The sequence below is a fragment of the Aquila chrysaetos genome, chromosome 5 (genome assembly GCF_900496995.4).
Source record: "Aquila chrysaetos chrysaetos chromosome 5, bAquChr1.4, whole genome shotgun sequence".
NCBI classification, from domain to species: domain Eukaryota; kingdom Metazoa; phylum Chordata; class Aves; order Accipitriformes; family Accipitridae; genus Aquila; species Aquila chrysaetos.
The window spans coordinates 41370502-41387477 of record NC_044008.1 but is presented as its reverse complement, the minus strand read 5'-3'; the positions used below and the strand labels follow the sequence as shown (position 1 = coordinate 41387477).

General features: G+C 39.3%; 1 protein-coding gene across 1 annotated transcript; it reads right to left on the bottom strand.

Moving 5' to 3' along the window:
* Positions 1 to 1372: 1372 nt before the first annotated feature.
* Positions 1373 to 15534, bottom strand: CHRNB4 (cholinergic receptor nicotinic beta 4 subunit). Its single transcript, XM_030014300.2, has 6 exons — positions 15273 to 15534; positions 10431 to 10576; positions 8568 to 8612; positions 8332 to 8441; positions 4290 to 5262; positions 1373 to 2200 (listed from the first exon to the last, which is right to left on the bottom strand). Exons 1-6 carry the CDS (start codon positions 15325 to 15327, stop codon positions 2060 to 2062), a joined length of 1470 nt encoding a protein of 489 aa, XP_029870160.1. The 5' UTR covers positions 15328 to 15534; the 3' UTR covers positions 1373 to 2059.
* Between the last annotated feature and the right edge of the window lie 1442 nt (positions 15535 to 16976).

Sequence of the window (16976 nt, the reverse complement as noted above, 5' to 3'; positions counted from 1 at the left end):
GAGCATCTCCCTGTGTGGGTGAAGGCACCCCTCTGCTCCTGAGGTGCGGCCTGTGCCCCATCTCATCTCATCTCACAGCTGTTGTTTCAGTTGTCTGCAGAGAAATAGCTCTGGTCTCTAGGTTTGAGAAGGAGAAGACATCCGAGGCGGGGAAAGCAGGTTTGACCCATTTAAACTTTACACCACCTACCAGTCACCATGGGAAATGTCTAGAACGGTTAATGTTTGGGGACCAGAGCATTGCCACCCTCTGGGAGAGAAGGATGTGGCAGCTTCTATGGTCACAGGGCACACCTGCATTACTAGGGCTGTCCTACAGTCATCCTTCACCTTCTTGCCTTGTCTTCAGTGATGGACACAGTTACAGTGCATAGGGGAAGGGGAACGGAAGGGAGGATGACAGCGTTACAACCATTTCTTCTTCTAGCACAGGACCTAAGGGAGATGCTGCTGCTGCTCACATAGCCTCACCCACGTCACTTCTGATACTTTTTCATTGTATCTTTCCTAGGCTGTCATGCACCAGGCCATGCTGCAGTGCTCAGGCCCCTGGGAGAGCCCTTCCAGCGTGCAGGAGTGGGTGTGTGGGACGGGGGGGGGTGTGGCAGCAGTGCAGGGCAGTTCAGCGTATAGGCAGGAAGGAATTGAACACAGCAATCGGTAAAGGTCCCAGAGTTGCTCTGAACACTTGGAAAGGTTGGTGTGTCTGTTTTGGCATGTCTAAATCTATGTAGTCATCTTAGCTGCCTGGGAATGGCGATCTAGGTAGAGATGTAGCTCAGTTTTGATGACAGCAAATAGAGCCGGAGCTGTCTTCATCTGTGGCTGGTTCAAGAACACAGGCTGAGGTGTCAGCTAATCCTCCACTGGGACAGGTGAGCCTCAAATCCCCTTCACAAGTAGTAGTGGATTTTGCCACTTTGTTCACCAGTCATTAGTTGTATCTGTCAATGATGGTAAAATTGTTATGCGTTCTGACCACACCCCAAGGAAAAGCTGAGATTGGTTGAGCTTGAAAAATGTCTTCTCTTTTTGTAGGTTACAAGCTACCTGGAACAAAGTGTGGTGGGATTGTCCTGTGATGGAAGTCTAGGGCCTTGATCCGTCCTTTGCCAAAGACTTTAAGACTGTACGTGCGTTATGTGCTTTCCTAGCTAATTTGTTGAGGATTATACTTAAATCTGCTTAAAATCTCCCCAGCAAAACATGCGTGTCTCTCTGTTCTCAGATGTCTTCTCATTCTAGCTGCCTTTCACAATTGTCTGCTCTAGATGCTTTCCTGTGCTCTTAGCCTTGGATTCATGGAAGTGTGTATGAACCCCAATTACATGAGCTGTTAAAGTTGCAGGAACATTTCAGGATTAAATCTATATAAAGGAAAATTTTACATTTTATTTATATTTCATCATTGAACAGAGTATATACAGGTTGGTTTGTCATATATTAATTTGGCCTCTGTTGATCAATCAGCTATCAGCGATGGCAAGGAGAGAAACCTATTAGTGGTTATACTCATAACCAGGCATACTCAGAAGAATGTCTCTGTTTCTCAGTTCAGGTTTAAATATCATACTCAAACGGCTAAACAGTGAGTCCACCTGTAAAGCTCTTCATAAATCAGTCACAAATAGTTTTGATGCATTTGAATGAGATAAATGTCATAGTAATACCTTCTTTGTAATAGGGAAATTGCAGTATTCTAAGGAAAGAAAACGTCCTTCCTGAGGCAATGTATGTAAAATACTTTTTAAATAGTAATCCTTGTGAGCCAGGATGGCATACTGTACAGTAAATGCCTTTGTAATGTTCAGACTTCAAATAATTGAAAAAAGGACTAAGATATCACCAGAAATACTGAACTCATTGGAAAAAATAGTAGTTTTCTGTTTGTTTTGGTTTTTTTCCCCTACCACAATAAGTCAAGTTCTGCTTTCCATTTCCCTATTCTAAATCTGATGTAAGAGCACATCAGTTGGCATCTCTGTGGATTTAACAGGGGGGAACTGAGAGCAGAATGAGACTCAACATCTATGTAACTATTGACAGTTTTAAATGACAACTAAGGGTTCATGGCAGCAGTATGGTTTTGAAAAAGTGGCTGCAGAAATAATCCAACAGTCCCCAGGACACAAACAAGGACGAATATCCAGAGAAACAGCCTGTCCACTACCATGGCAACATACTTCCAATCTTCAATGACCTGGAAGAAAAAGCCAATTAAAGATATTAGCAATTTGTCATATTCTTTTGCTCTTCCTCTTGCTAATGCTGAGTTTTTGTTTATGAAAATAAAAGTAAACAAATCTGAAGGTTCAGGGAATAAACTGACTTTAGGCTTGGGAAGGGATTTTTCTCCTACAACCATTTTGGGCAGTGGTGAAAAATATTGTAAACATTTCTTAGCTGTCTTGGATGCACCAGGTACTGGGCGTGGCTGCCGGGTGGAAGCTAGTCCGGAAGAACCCACAGTCTAATCCAGTTAAGGAATTTTTTTTCCTTTAATTTTGGTTTGCAGATGCTATTAATCTCAGTGGACAAAAATAGATGGTGTTTACTGCTGTTAAACAGGGTTAGCTTCAGAGTTCTTTTCTTGTCAGCAGTCATCCTAATCAAGGGGTTTAATGCATATTAATACTGCTGCTTTTATTAAAATCCCTTTTTGCCTTGCATATATTGTCTGTGAAAGTCATGGCCTTAGATTCTGTTCTCAAACTGAAGTGACTATCAGGCTGTTGTTGTAAAGGGGGAATATATCAATCTTCATTTGCATCTCAGGATTGATTATTTTATCCTCTCTCATTGATTCTAGTTACACATGGGACATCCTCACTTCAATGGCTTTACCTTGCTTGTCAATTATCTCACATCTTATATTAGAACATTACGTATGTTTCCTTCAGTGCACACTTTTAATTTCCACTGCTGCTAATGGGAATTGTGTGCTTCTGAAATCATACTGTAGTAAATGTACATGAGCAGTTGTTATCAGACCGTGATAATGAAGGAAGAAAGCAGAGATTAAAATTATGAATATAGAAAAGTGATATGTAATATCAGAGGACCCTGTGTGAAAAGCATTCAATTAATTTTTAATGTATAAAATACCCTTGAAAATTGTTCTTACTATCACATGGAAGCTTTGTAGATCCTTTAAGTGTGCAACACATTCTTGCAAGAATTTTTGAGCTATTAGAAAACTTTTTTTCTGCTCTATGAAGTCTGCTTCTGTTCAGTCAGTTTCAATGTTTACAAGCTCATGTCTAATGTTAATAGCTGATCTTCTTTATTTATATTGACAGTAATTTCAGTTAATAGAAAACATGAACTACTCAGTGGCATGCTCCTCAAGGGACTTCTGCAAGATCGGAAACCCAACTTTATTTAATCTGCTTGGCTGAGGGAGGGAGAGCAGAACAGAAATAGAGAACCTAGAGTCTGACTGGGATCTGGGTCACAGAGGGGACACTGGTAGGTATGAGGTTGATTTTTCCTAATCATGGGTGCTTGTCTAAACAAAACTCTGAACCATCTGAGTTTTTCCAAGCATTATTCACAGTGTATTTATATCAGCTTTAGTGTGCTAGCTAGTAGCACATGAGTAGGACAAGTGAATAGGGCAGCAGCAGCACTGCTTAAATGCGTCCTGGATAAAGTACATCTTATAGCCAATAACAAGTCTGATTTAACTCAAATGAAAGAAGTGTCACCTCTGCTGGCATTAGGATTTCGGTCCTACCCATTATGTTTGCCATATGCAGACAGATATCTTAGCCCGGAGAGGGTGTTTGCAAAGGCATTTTACCAATTTTACTAAATCCCCCTTCTGTGCCCAATTAGGTAAATAAATGCTTGAACTGCAGGTAGATTGTTTCTGGTTAATGTGGCCTGGCCACGGGTTGAGTCACAGTCTTACTGAATACAATGAGGAAAAATATTCTTTTTCTGACCTGGAACTAAATATTGTTTTTTTTCCCCCTGCCAAACACTACTTGTGTGTGAGAACACGGCGTTTTCAAGGGTGCTTCATGACTTACTGGGCAATCAACATTCTCTCTTTGTAGAAATAGCCATGTTACTTTCCAGGAGAGTATTGGTGTTTACCAAATTGCTATTCATTAAGTTCTTCTAACAGCAAAAATTATTTCCTCTTATAAGCTATAGCTAGAATCTCTCTAAAAACTTCAGAATAGCTAGGGAGTTCAAATATGCTTTCTGAAGAACAGCGTGTTACAGGGGAGTACAGGAGATGAAGTTTGGAAAGACTGGGATGATTTCTCATTTTTACTTACACTCTGGTCGTTGTCATCACTTTTCATGTGCTCTGCTATAAAACTGACTCCATCAATTGCTTCTTGGACCTCAGGAGAAAATTTTGTGCCTGTTCTTAACCTAAAATCTCGATGGCTGCTGACATTGTCAAGAGTCTCAGTGATTTTCATATCACATTTTTTGGCAGAGGCTGTATTCAAAAAATAGGTAGAGTTCTTGTAGAAGTCAGCTGGGTCCATACAAGGATTCTCAGCTTTTGTCTTTTTGCAGTTGCACAGCTTTTGCCGTGGAGAATTATTTTCTGGACGCTTCATGAACAGGTAGGCTGGGAGTCTTTCAAGGAAAACCAGCTTTACCCAAGGGGGCATAGTGTGAGTACTTGGAGATCTATGGTGGACATTGAGTACACAGACACTGGTAACTATTGAGAAGGTCACTAGTACCATTGTAAACATGAGATACTTCCCAATCAGTGGAACATCTAGAGATGTTGGAGGGACTATTTTGGATATTAGCAGCAAGAACACGGTCAAGGCAAGCAACACAGATATGCATAAGGTCATTTTTTCACCACAGTCTGAAGGCAAGTAGAACACCAGGATGGCTAAGGATGTAATTAGCACACATGGAATGATAAGATTGATGGTGTAAAAAAGAGGTTTCCTTTTAATAATGAAGTCATATGTCACATCGACATAATTGGGGTCCAAAGGATTTACAGTCCTTCTTCCTGGGAGTGCTACAATGTCCCACTCTCCACTTGGCGTAAAGTCGTCCATGCTTGCCATGGAAGTTTTAAGCACCATATCAATTTCTGTATGATCATATGTCCAAGACCGGAACTTTAATGTGCAGTTTTGTTGATCAAATGGGAAATGCTTAACTTCAATCTTGCAGGCACTCTTGTAAATGGCTGGTGGCAACCAGCGAATGCTTCCATTATTCTTTACAATTGCATTTGTGTAAAGTGAAACTTCGTATGTGCCATCCGCACTAGTGAAACAAGAGGAAAGAAAAAGGAGAGAAGATAATAAAACATTAAGAGGAAAAACAGTTCAAAACAGAAAAGCTCTGATGTTCTTGGTCTTGTGGGCCTCAGTTGTTCCTAGAATCAAAATTTAGTAATATTTTGATTTTGAAATCTATGTTGCAGGGAGGTATAACTTGATAGGGAGATTAATGTATGCATTTCTCCCAATCAGAGAATTTATATTTAGTCCAATACTTTAAAAAATTATTTTATAAAATTATTATTAAATAATAAATATGTATCTCTGTTTCATCCAAAGAACTCAAAGTATTTTGTAAATGTTTGTTAAAGTAATTAAGGCTTACAACATCTCTGAAGGCTGAGTAAAAATGAGATCATTCAGCATGAAAATGGAGGTACCTTTGATCTGGAACACAGCCACTGCTAAGAGCACACAGCAACACTCCTAAATGACTTGGACGAGGAAATAAGGATGAGCAGTGTTAGTTAGAAATGCAGGGAGAGTCTAGGCAGAGGAAATGTAATTATATGGTTTACAATTTATTGCATCACTCCAGTTAATGTTTACTTATTACAAAACCAGAACAAACAAGCCACAGTGTTCTTAGTGCCCACAAATAATCTTGGCTCTGTATCTCCTCCAACTGCCAAACTTCCACCAGGAGAGTCTTCTATGTTATGATGGGCCCTTTAATTCAGGGGGAAGACCATTATCAGTCAGTAGTCAATATCTTCTCCTGTCCAATGTTTCTGGGTGAACAACTTACAGCTGTTTAACCTATGAAGTATCCTGAGGTAGAAATGTGCAGTGGTCAATTGCTGATAAATATTATTGAAATTTAGTGTTTTTGAGTCTGTTCACTGCATCTTCTCACCTGTGCTATGCAACACCTTTCAAACTCAGCCAATCAGGCTACTAAAGAAAAGTGTAACAGTAGGAAGGAACAACTATTAGTGACTGTTTTTCCTGACAGATGAGGAAACTCAAAGATTTGTTCCTATGTCGATCAATCACTTTTATTAAAAACTGGGTTAGCCACTTAGTTATACTGCAAAGAAGAGTCTGTACTAGATATATCCCACATGCCTTCCTTTTGATAAACATATCTGTAAAGAAATGCACATAGCCTAAAGGCCATATGTTATCTGCAAAAATATAGGACCAAACTCACTGCAAGTGAACGAATGAAGTTCAGCTGACTATGGTTAAGTAGCACCCTTTTATTTGAGTGGAAATGGGCCACTTAAGAGTTAATAAAAAGTCTAATGAATCACTTGTTTGTTCACAAAACATCATGGAAAATAGGGCTATTTCAGTGCTAAAGTTGATTTTTTTCTAAGCAGGGAAGTGCTACAAGTATCCAAGGCTTGGCACATGTGTAGCTGTTCTCCAGATCAGTTGCATTTGGCTCTGGAGAGGCCTCATGTTACCAATGCTGGTGCGTGGCGCTGAGCTGAGACCCTTGTAGCTAACTTATGTAGGTATTGAAACAAACAGATGCGGAAGTGAGAGGCTGTAGTGTACAAGGGTCATTAGTTCATTGCCAATAAAATTGCTATTTTTTAGTAAAGAGGTTCTATCTTATTTCTCACACGTCTGTATCTCCCTGAGTTAGATTTACCGTTACGGTGTACAATGTACTGGGTAGACTCCTGGGCTGAGAATCTGTAGGTTCTTCTGCTGGCTGCCCTTGGCTCAGCTGTGGGATAGAGGCTGGGCTCCTGATGCTGTCTCAGTGGCCTCTGCAGTCCTGTGCACAGGCTACATATGGACAGAGCTGTGGGGCATGGGAATGCTCTTTGTGTTTTCTTTAGCACCTTCTTGAACTGACGGATGCCTTTGAAACACTGCTTCTGCAGCAGAAAGTTACAGGGGGTTGTCCTTTATCTAAAATTTTAATTTGAAGCTTTGTGCTAATGTAAAAATCCAATATGATGAGGCAAAAAGCTTGTTCCCATACATTGAAGAAGCCTTTTAAAACTCTTTCTTTCCATTCTTATAATCCATTAAATGGTATTGTTTGGAGAGTAAGGAAGAAAGCAGCAGAGGGTGGGGGCACAATTTACCAGAACAAGATTTGACCAGGCAGAGTACATCCTAATCCACTGGCTGAATTATTTTGTGACTAATACAATAGTTTTAAGTATTTCTCAAATCTGATTTCCAGTAGTAGGATTCTAGGGACTTAACTCAGTTATATATAAACTTCCTAAGTTTCCCATCTGTATATGTTCATAAACCGTCATGTGTTCGTGATTTCATTGGTTTTCAAAGTATCATGAAAGTATATTATAAGTTTTGATTATTTTTTTTTCCCAAAGACTTGATATCATCCACTTCAAGGCTTTGCTAGAGACTTAAAAACAAAGCAAAGCAAACCAAAATTGGCAGTTAGCTGTTTGTTTGAAAGAAGAACTGAAGTATGGTCTAGCACCAAGCTTTTATTTTTCTCAGTACTGTAAAGCAACAGGGTCAAATGTTGACAGATTTATTATGTATTCTTATAATTGATTTTTTCATGCTTTATGAAAACAGAACATAATTTGTTTTTGTAAATGAATATTAACTCATGGAGTTCTGGTACATGTGAAGTTTGTGACAGATTTGTGTTGTGGGGTTTGTGGTGGAAGGGAGGGGGGAAGAAGAAGTAGGAGACAAAAATGTAGCTCAGAACCTAAGATGTCCGACAGAATTCCAGATGTCTTATCTCCTTGCAAGCATGACCAGTTATGGCTGCGCTTGTACTTACAATTCATGCTTTCCATATAGTCTAGTTTGATATACATCTGTGCCTCAATTGTGAGCCTTGTCACAGATCCCCTGGTGTTTTAACAGCTCATGCTGCAGACATGCTCCAAGTCTGCTGAAATTTCTTTAACCAGAGCCCTGATTTTACTAAAATTATCTTTGACGCCAGTACCCCAGTCAGATACACTTGATACTGGCTAAAAGTTACAAAATTCAGTTTTAGAATTTTATCAGACCTACTTCATTGGTTCTGGTGGTTGTTTCTTGATACATGGTTAAAGTTTTGTTCACTGTCTGCATAAACCACAGAAGTTTTACTTACTTATTGTAAAGCACAATGTCTGGCAACCAGATGTGTTTTGCAGGTATTCTCAGCTTATTTATTCCTTCATAGTCAGAGGGCTTCCAAGCCAAACGATAATCAATCCACTCCTAAGAGAAGAATTGTACAGTAGTGATGGGAGTATCCAGACCAGCACTAACAAAACAATCATTGTGGTGGAGTGAAAGCAGTTGCATTTGTGGCTTGCAAGAGCATGCCTCTGTGGGTTTGGTTACCTGGTTCAGCCAGACATTTGTAGTCATGATCTGCTCCCGTTCATTCTGCAGCAAAAAAGAGAGAGAAGAGTAGTCCTCTAAAATGTTTCAGTTTATTGCAGTAATAAGATTTATTCAGTAGGCTTCTGAGGATATGTCCAACTGTGCAGCATGATTTCATCCAGTGTATTTCAAGACAGGCATTTCTCTGCTGGTAATATGGCCAGTCTTGCGCACATACTGATGATAAATAGTAACCCCACAAGTGTAGCGCTCCAAGTGGCTTTTAACAAGGACAGTTGTGACTGGAGTATGGCTATTTGGGAACAATTACCACCACTCTGCTGAGCTGATTTCTGTCCCCTTACCCCCTGTGGATTTGATTTGAAACAGAAGGCACATTTGACCACCAGGAAGGCCTAGATTAACTTGTATGAGGTTTATGTAAGGTTTTGCCATGTAAGCTCTCAGCTGGCAGGCTCTGCTTCATGAAACCACTGTCTCTCTGGACAGCAGTCCAGAAGAGAGGTCTCTCTGCAGCAGATCTGTATGGCTGGGGCTCTACTGAAGGGGCAAGGTAGGAGGTCAAAGAGTCAGGAGGATTTCTGCAGGAAAACAGGTTAATTCTCTGATCCTGAAGATGCTTGAGATTGTCAGAGCCTGTAAGAAGCTTAATTTTATTTTGTGCTTGAAGACTGAGGATACAGAGGGACTGAGCTGTGCCATTCTTGATCCTAGCCCATTCATCTACTCTGTTTAGGTTGTTGATTGCTGGGGCCTGTGGGGGCAAGGCACCTCGCTTTTTATGTCCAGAATCTGCAATCTGGGAGGACACTGTGCTAGTGGTGGCAGTGCACCGTGTGAGGAGGCATGTCTGTGTCCAGGTGGAATTCTCCAGGAGAGAGGGAGCACTTGTCACAGAGTCATCTGGTATACATGACAGTATATCCTGTATAAATCAGCCTGCACATATGTATAAAAGCTCATCTGTTTGTACAGTTTCCCTTATGTTCCATGAGTGTCTCTCTTTTCTTCTTGAGTTTCAGAATATAAATTATATAGGTCTCTTAAAGTTTGCAGCAGTCCAGTCACTGGCCCATACACAAATTCTGGCAGGGAGGCAGTCATCTGTATCATCTTTTTCATCCATGGAGAGAGCAGCAGAGTTGAAAGCCCCGATTCAGGAAATTATCCCCACTTATGTGCTGGATCTTGTTCCCACTGCAGTTAATGCTAAACCTCTCTTAGCACTGAGGTGTGTATTTGTGCCTTGGAAGAACTGTTAAACACATGCTAACCTTGTGACTGAAAATGTCTTTCAGACCCATTGAAGTGATTTTTATTGAATATGAGGAGTTGCTTACGTGAGGATTGTTTTAACCATGTTAAACTATTCCAGCCAGAATTAACATGTCTTTTTCTTTACAATATTTCACTGTTCTTTGCTAATATGCCTGATATGCCATGAGATGTTGAGCTGGCTGGCTTTGTAGCTTGTTTTCAGGCCATTAAACCAGATTTCTTTGATGCAAACAGCAGAAGATCATTTAGCATTGTATACACAGTCCAGGATAGGTCCTGACCTGGTGTAACTTACTGTAGCTGTACTGAAATCACTGGAATGATTTTGATTTTTTGATCAATTGAATTTTATTGGCTGAAGATCTGGCCACTGTTCTTTATTGCTTAGGCATAGATTGATCTCCCTGTTGTAGCTGCATTCTGAAGTATAAAACCAGTAAATTGCCATGTATGGGCCCTGCCTATTAAGTATTATTATGTAAACTAGAAAATAACAGGGACATAGTAATACCAATATGTCTTTTACTTAGAGTACTGTGCAGGTAGTAATGAATTAAAAGGCATAGCCTAATTTGAACTTACCACGCTGATGAGCTGTGCCAGGGAAACCTGCAATTCTATAGATACCAACTGGGATGAGTTGACAGCTGGTCGAATTAACTTATTGTACCTGTCAGGACTCAGTAGGTGGTTCATTAACTTTTCTTCAGCATCTGCTGCGGTGCTTCCTATAAAACATCACGTAACAGGATTTCAGAAAGGAGACCAAGAGACATGATGTAGGGATCACAGAATTTCTGTGCATCAGATCGTCTTCATGAAATAATGAGGGCTTTTGATTTTGTAAAGACTGTAGGCTTGTGTGAACAGAAGGATATGGTGCTTGCACCAATATCTGTTCTGAAGTTGACTGTGTTTCACAAAGCATAGATCAAAGCAGATAAATCAGAACCCTTTGGGTTTTTTCATGCTAAAATGTGAAGCTCAAGTTGATAGATACTTTTGGGAGTAGATTGAGAAATAGAAACTGGGAGCAAACCACTCTCTTAATAACAGAGGAAGAACGTTTCAATGATCCAAATGCAGGGAGTCTGGCTGCAACTTCTCTCTCTAGTGTTGTAGGGTAGGAGACAGAGTTGCAGGCACGTGTACAAGTTGAAAGACTGATCTGTGTAGGGAAAACCAGGGGATGAGCTGCAGGAGTCATAAGGGGTTTTTTAATGATTGAAAGCTCTTTGGTAGCTAGTGATGTTTCTGTTTCAGCATGATTTTATTTGAAAACCTGAGGCAATATGTAAGCCTTGTTTTATGTGGAAACAAAACCCGATTTATGGACTAGCACAAATACCGTAAATCTTAGATGGCCAAAGCTGGAGTCTAGTGACTGCAAAATAAGGTATCTGCAGGATACTATCAAACAAGCCTCAACATTCGCCATGGAGCAGAACAGCTTGTGGCACAACCCCAGAGGTAACTGCATCTGTTCCCATGTTCTTGCATGTGGTTTTTAAAGCCATTCTAGTGGACTTTTCAAACCACTATTGACCACCAAATAATACTGATGACTAAGGTCCTGGTAATGTCCTGCCAACAGAATTGACCGAGAGAGATTCTGCTCTGTGTCAAGTAATTCTGTGTTGTGTTATACAGCTGACAGTGATGGACACAAGTGTTAATGAAAACAGATTCTAATCCAATTGATAGAATGATTCTTCAATAGGAAAGGGCACCTAACTCAACCCTAGATATTGCAGAATTGAAGACAGTGTCCCTACAGCATACTTGCTTCATTATTCCCCAGAGCATTTCCACACAGCAAATACCACTGGCCATGCAAGTATTTTAAATTTGTGGTAAATAAAAAAAAAGAACAAATTAATGTTATAGCATGCATATCCATGAGATGCAGAGAAAGGCAGACATCAAAAGGCCAGGATTACCTAAGTAGCCAAAGTTTGTGTGCATTTCTAGAAGGTGCCTAGTTTCTATGTGAACTGGGCTGTAAGTTGCTAGGGGGAACAAGTCTCTCCTGAAACTTGGTACTTGTGAATTCCACTCAGATTAAAAAAATACTATAAGAACTGCTTGTTTCTGATCCAGTAAGAAAGTGGAAACACATAAAAGGAAACATTATTGAACAGATTTTTCACATCTAAGAACAGCTTTTACTCAAGCTCTGGGGAAAGGTTGAGGTAAACACCAGGCTTCTTTTAATTCTTTTAAGACCAGCATATGCTATGGCATTGGTAGCGCAAATTTTGTCACATATACTTAACCATAACATTGCTCTTCAGAAGAGGCTTCTCAAATACTTCCCAAGCCATTTGGGAAAACAAATTTGGATGAATACATCTGTGTTTGTTGGGTCAGTTTGTTTTTTGATTCATACTTGCTTTGTACCTCCCTGTAAGTCATTATAAAAGACCTAGTACCATGTGATATTTTAATATTACATTTATTCTCAGTGTAAGCCTGCCTAATCAAAGGCTTATCAAGCTAGAGCTATGTTGATCCTTGCTAAGCTCCAGATTCTGTTTTTTCTTATGTATTGCAATCAAGATAGAGCTAAGTTTGATACTGTGAAGAAAATGGGGCCGCACTCTAGGAATGAATTGATCTGTGTTTATAAGGATAGGTGAGAAGCCTTTTGGTAGCTAAAGAGAGAATCTTGGTTAAAGTGATTTTATTGTGTTGTTTTGTTTTGTGTGGTGTTTTGTTTGGTTTTTTTTAACAAACATTCCTGCTGTTGCATATGTGACATAAGCAGATGGCTATAATTCAAATATAATTAAATTGCCATTTGGTTTGTTTCATACAGTGATCACTGAATGCTCCTAGCAAAGACAGTGAGCTCTTGTTTGAATTGATAAATATGTTTTCACTGTGTTGCCATCTTTTTCTGTAAATATTCTAGCAGATGGAGTATTTGCTAAGCAGCAAGTAAGAAGTAGAAACTGCAGAATATTTGCAGAAAGCTAATTCTGAATTTGTAATAATCCTATTCTCTGAAACCTGGTTTTAGCAATCATAGTAGTCTGGTCTGCAAATCAAAACATACTGTGGGGTCTGCATGTCTGATGAGAACAGCTCAGATTTTGAAGTACTGACTCTCAATAAACTATGTAGATGAATGACAGGCCATGACTTAATTATAAAAAATGATTTGTTAATAATGAATGCCTTTAAGAAATTATTATCTGTTCTTAGGGAAGGGGTTCCTGTAATTAATAATTCTTTATAAAATTGCCATCCCATCCCAACCTTTAAATAACTTAATAATCAGAAATAACGATTGAAGGGGCTCTTCTCTCGTCTCTCTCAGATGCCTGTATCAAATACCGCTAGATGTCAGCAGTGCACTGCCTTAAAGGTTGCTAAATGCACTCTGTAAATAACATGTAAAAATGAGTGATTCTTGTATAATTTTTCTGATCTATTTTCCATTACCAATCTACATATTAACCAGATGGCACCTAATGAGAACAAAATTACCAGGCATTCAAGTTCATCTTTATATGCATGAAATCATCATAAAATTACGTCAGTAGCCATGCATTTGAAACTACTCTTTTGCCTCTCATAGTTGGAAGAAATGAAAGTGCACAGTTTCACTCGCAAACTGTTTTTTTCCAAATAGCAGTAATCACCAGAAATGTTGCAGAGGATAGACTGATGCTTTTAGACAAATGATTTTAACAAGAATGATGAAGCAGTCCTAATTTGGGGTGGAGTATTTTTGTGTACTGAAAGCAGCAATAGCGAAAACACATTGGGGTGGAACCTGAGCTAGGAAAATTGTTTCAGCTTCACTGAACACGCTACACATCTGCTCCATGACAAGGAGAGCAAATTGCCACATAACTTGCAGTACACATTCTGCAGTAAGTTTTTTTTCTCTGTGGGAGTATGACCATAAAAAAAAAATTGCCTCAGGACGCTTCCAATTCCAATTTCACAGCAGAAGAAAAAAACCGCAGACTTCATTCAGTCCCCAGTGCAAACTTTCCCTTTGACATGTTCTAAATTAAATATATAAAATGAAATAACTAGTCATCCTGTGTTATGTTGTTTATTTTCAGTGTAATGACAAATATGTTGGAGTGATTTCCACAGAACAGAATAAGGAGCAATGTTGACAAATACAGGCAAGTGCACTGTTACCACTGTCTAAATTGCAAAATTTAACATAAGGCATGTTTCCTCTGTTTCCCTTACTTTGGTTAATTTAATAACTGTTGAAATAGCATTTGTTTAGAAATAATATATTGTAGCACATGTTGTCATTTTTGTTTTCCTCTCTCACAAATAACTTCAGTGGACAATGGTGACATATGAAATTCCCATCTGTAATTTGTAAAGAGCAAACAAGAAGCAGGAATAAGACAATCCCATTATCTTATCTGAAATGACTTCATGATGTTGTTACTTCTCAGCATACTCTTGAGTAAAAAGATTTATATAACCTCTTAGAACAATGCATGCTAATTTGGAACACTTATTGTTCCAATGGATGTGGTGGTGAATTTACTGTATTTTAAAGACTATTTTAATTTCTGCACTGCAATTAATGCAACTAAAAAGGAAATACTAATGGGTTAAAAAGTGTGTAATCTAAGAATCTAAAGTAGGCCCTCACTCTTCATTTGTTACAAAGCAGATGTTTTCTAAAGTTGCCTTTCAGTGATTGAAGAAACAAAACAACTGTGGGATGAATAGGTAATTATGGGAAAGATGTGATTTTTGTGTCAGTTCAATTTCAGCCGGTTTCACTCTGAACAGTTCAGTGGAGTCCCTCTGTGGGAAGAAGCTCCCATGGTAAATGCACTATTTCATGCTGCTGTCGGGCTGTGCGTGTTGACTAAAGCATATGCAAGAAATCCTGGCGGACTAAAGAAAATGTTCTTAATGTATGTTTGCTTTTTTTTAGCATATATTTACATATTTCAACTTAATTTAAACTATTTACATACTAATCAAACAATTAGGAAGTATGAACTTTGCAAAATAAGTGAACTTGAGCCAATAATTAGAGGGGTGATATCTGTCTTATGGTTCATGTCTGTCGGACATGACATGGTTAATTTTTTATTTTTTCACTCTGAGCACAATACCTGCTTTTCCCATCACAGATGATCCTGGGAGCATCTAAAGGGATATTATTTAGTGATTATCATTGTCATCTCCTACTGTTCTGTCATTTTATGTCCAACTTACTGTCTGTCCATATCCATCGTAGGGGATTTGCTGATACCGAACAAGCCAGAAACAACACTAAAATAATCAATTTCATGCATCCTCTTAAAGTCTGCAGCCTACTGAGGTGATAGTTACAAATTGTCTGAGAGCTTATATCACAGTCCTATCTCCTAGCCCTGAAAGCTATCCCTGTTCTGCAAACTGTATCTGAAAGAAAAGATCACTTACCGTTAAAATAAAAGGAGCCCACTACAAAGAGAAAGAGGGTATATGTATTCCTCATGGCAATAACACGAAGAGGTGGATTGCTGTTCTTCAATTAAGACAGCTGGCAATAGGCTCTGCTGTCAGGGATGCACAAGGAAGAGATGTAAAAGCAAACCTGAATCTTGGAGGTATTAAATGCCTGGAAAGAGACAGACAGTAGGACCTGGCAGAAGCATTCTGCAAAGTGGAGTTTTCGTGAGCATAGTGGTCCCTCCCCCTTTGCAGCTGTTTAAAGAGCTTTGTGAAGAGGAAAAGCACATAAGAAGAGGGAACATAATGTGATAATGTTGAATAAGAGGAAATGAAAGAGCAAGCTAAGGAACATGATCTGCAAAACACAACTGCTTAATTCTTGCTACTAGATAACATTTAGAAGGCTTTCTGGTTAATAAGTGCAGTGGATGGGAATAGCTGTGTGGCAAGAGCTGGTTATAAGTTTGTGCCAGAAGACCTGTTAGTGAAAGACATGTCAATAAATTATAGCCCTAGCAGAGGGTAATTTTCTGTGTCAAGAGAAAGTTGATTGCCTACTGCCAGCCCTTTTCCACTCCAAGGCCCACACATGATCTTTCTAAACTAGAACTCCAAAAGGCTTTTTGGGGGCAGCAGGAGAGGAACAGAGGATTTGTTGTCATTAACATTTGACAGGATTTTAAAAAGAAAGCTGAAGCAGCCTGTTGAGAAATAACAGTAACTATAAAGACACTGCAGAGGAGCACTAGAGAAATTCTGTGGAATTTTACTGCTGAAGAGTTCAGCAGAGTATAGAGTATCATGTGTTTTTGGACTTGCCATGGGAAGATTTGTGTAGAAGGAGGGGGAAAGAAGATCTTACATGCCCTTTGCAAGCACTGTAGGACAGGCCGAAGTCCCTGGATAGAAAAAAAATGTGCTAATCTTCTAAATACTGTTTTATCTCCGTATTGACATTCCTCTGCTTCAGCTGGCCACAAGATGCAGTTCTGCTATTGTCTCATCTCCCAACAGTCTAACACCATTGGCTGGAGTAGAGGCATTCCTGATTTACCAGCATAACACACCAGGCTTCTGCATCTAATACAGTTGCTACCTGACTGGGGTTATTTGGAGAAGGTCACCAGCTGCTGTTTTTAGGCAAGCTGTCAGTGTAGTGTTGAACAACTGATTGCCTTCTCCCTAAACGTTTTAGCCACCTTCTTTTCACTAAATAGGCCAGTATGTTATAACTTTGTTGTCTTTAAAGGAGCTGCCAACAGAGGTAAACCAATATGTAAAGAGAGTCTACTAAAATCTTTGGTAACTGTACTACATACAATCTATGTAACTCCTCTAAACAGTGTATTATTTTTGGCTCATTTATTTAGGGAAGGAGGATGGATTCAGTGAGACAAATGTAAAAGCACTCACTGCACGGACTTCTACTTGTATAAAACAAGCTGTTAGAAGTCAGCTTTGATGAAGTGGCTTGTGCTGTTGCCTTCCCTTACTCTGAAAACTCAAGGTATGTCGACTATATCATATCCTCCACTGAGGATTCCCAGTAGTTCTTTAAAAAGCTCATAGCCTTCTACCATGAGAAGAATGGCTTGTACGTTCTCACCTTTCTTCACCTGCAATCTCAAACAATTTCCTTTAATATACCTTTAATGTAACACCCTCAGTTATAATCTCTCAGGTTTTATAGTG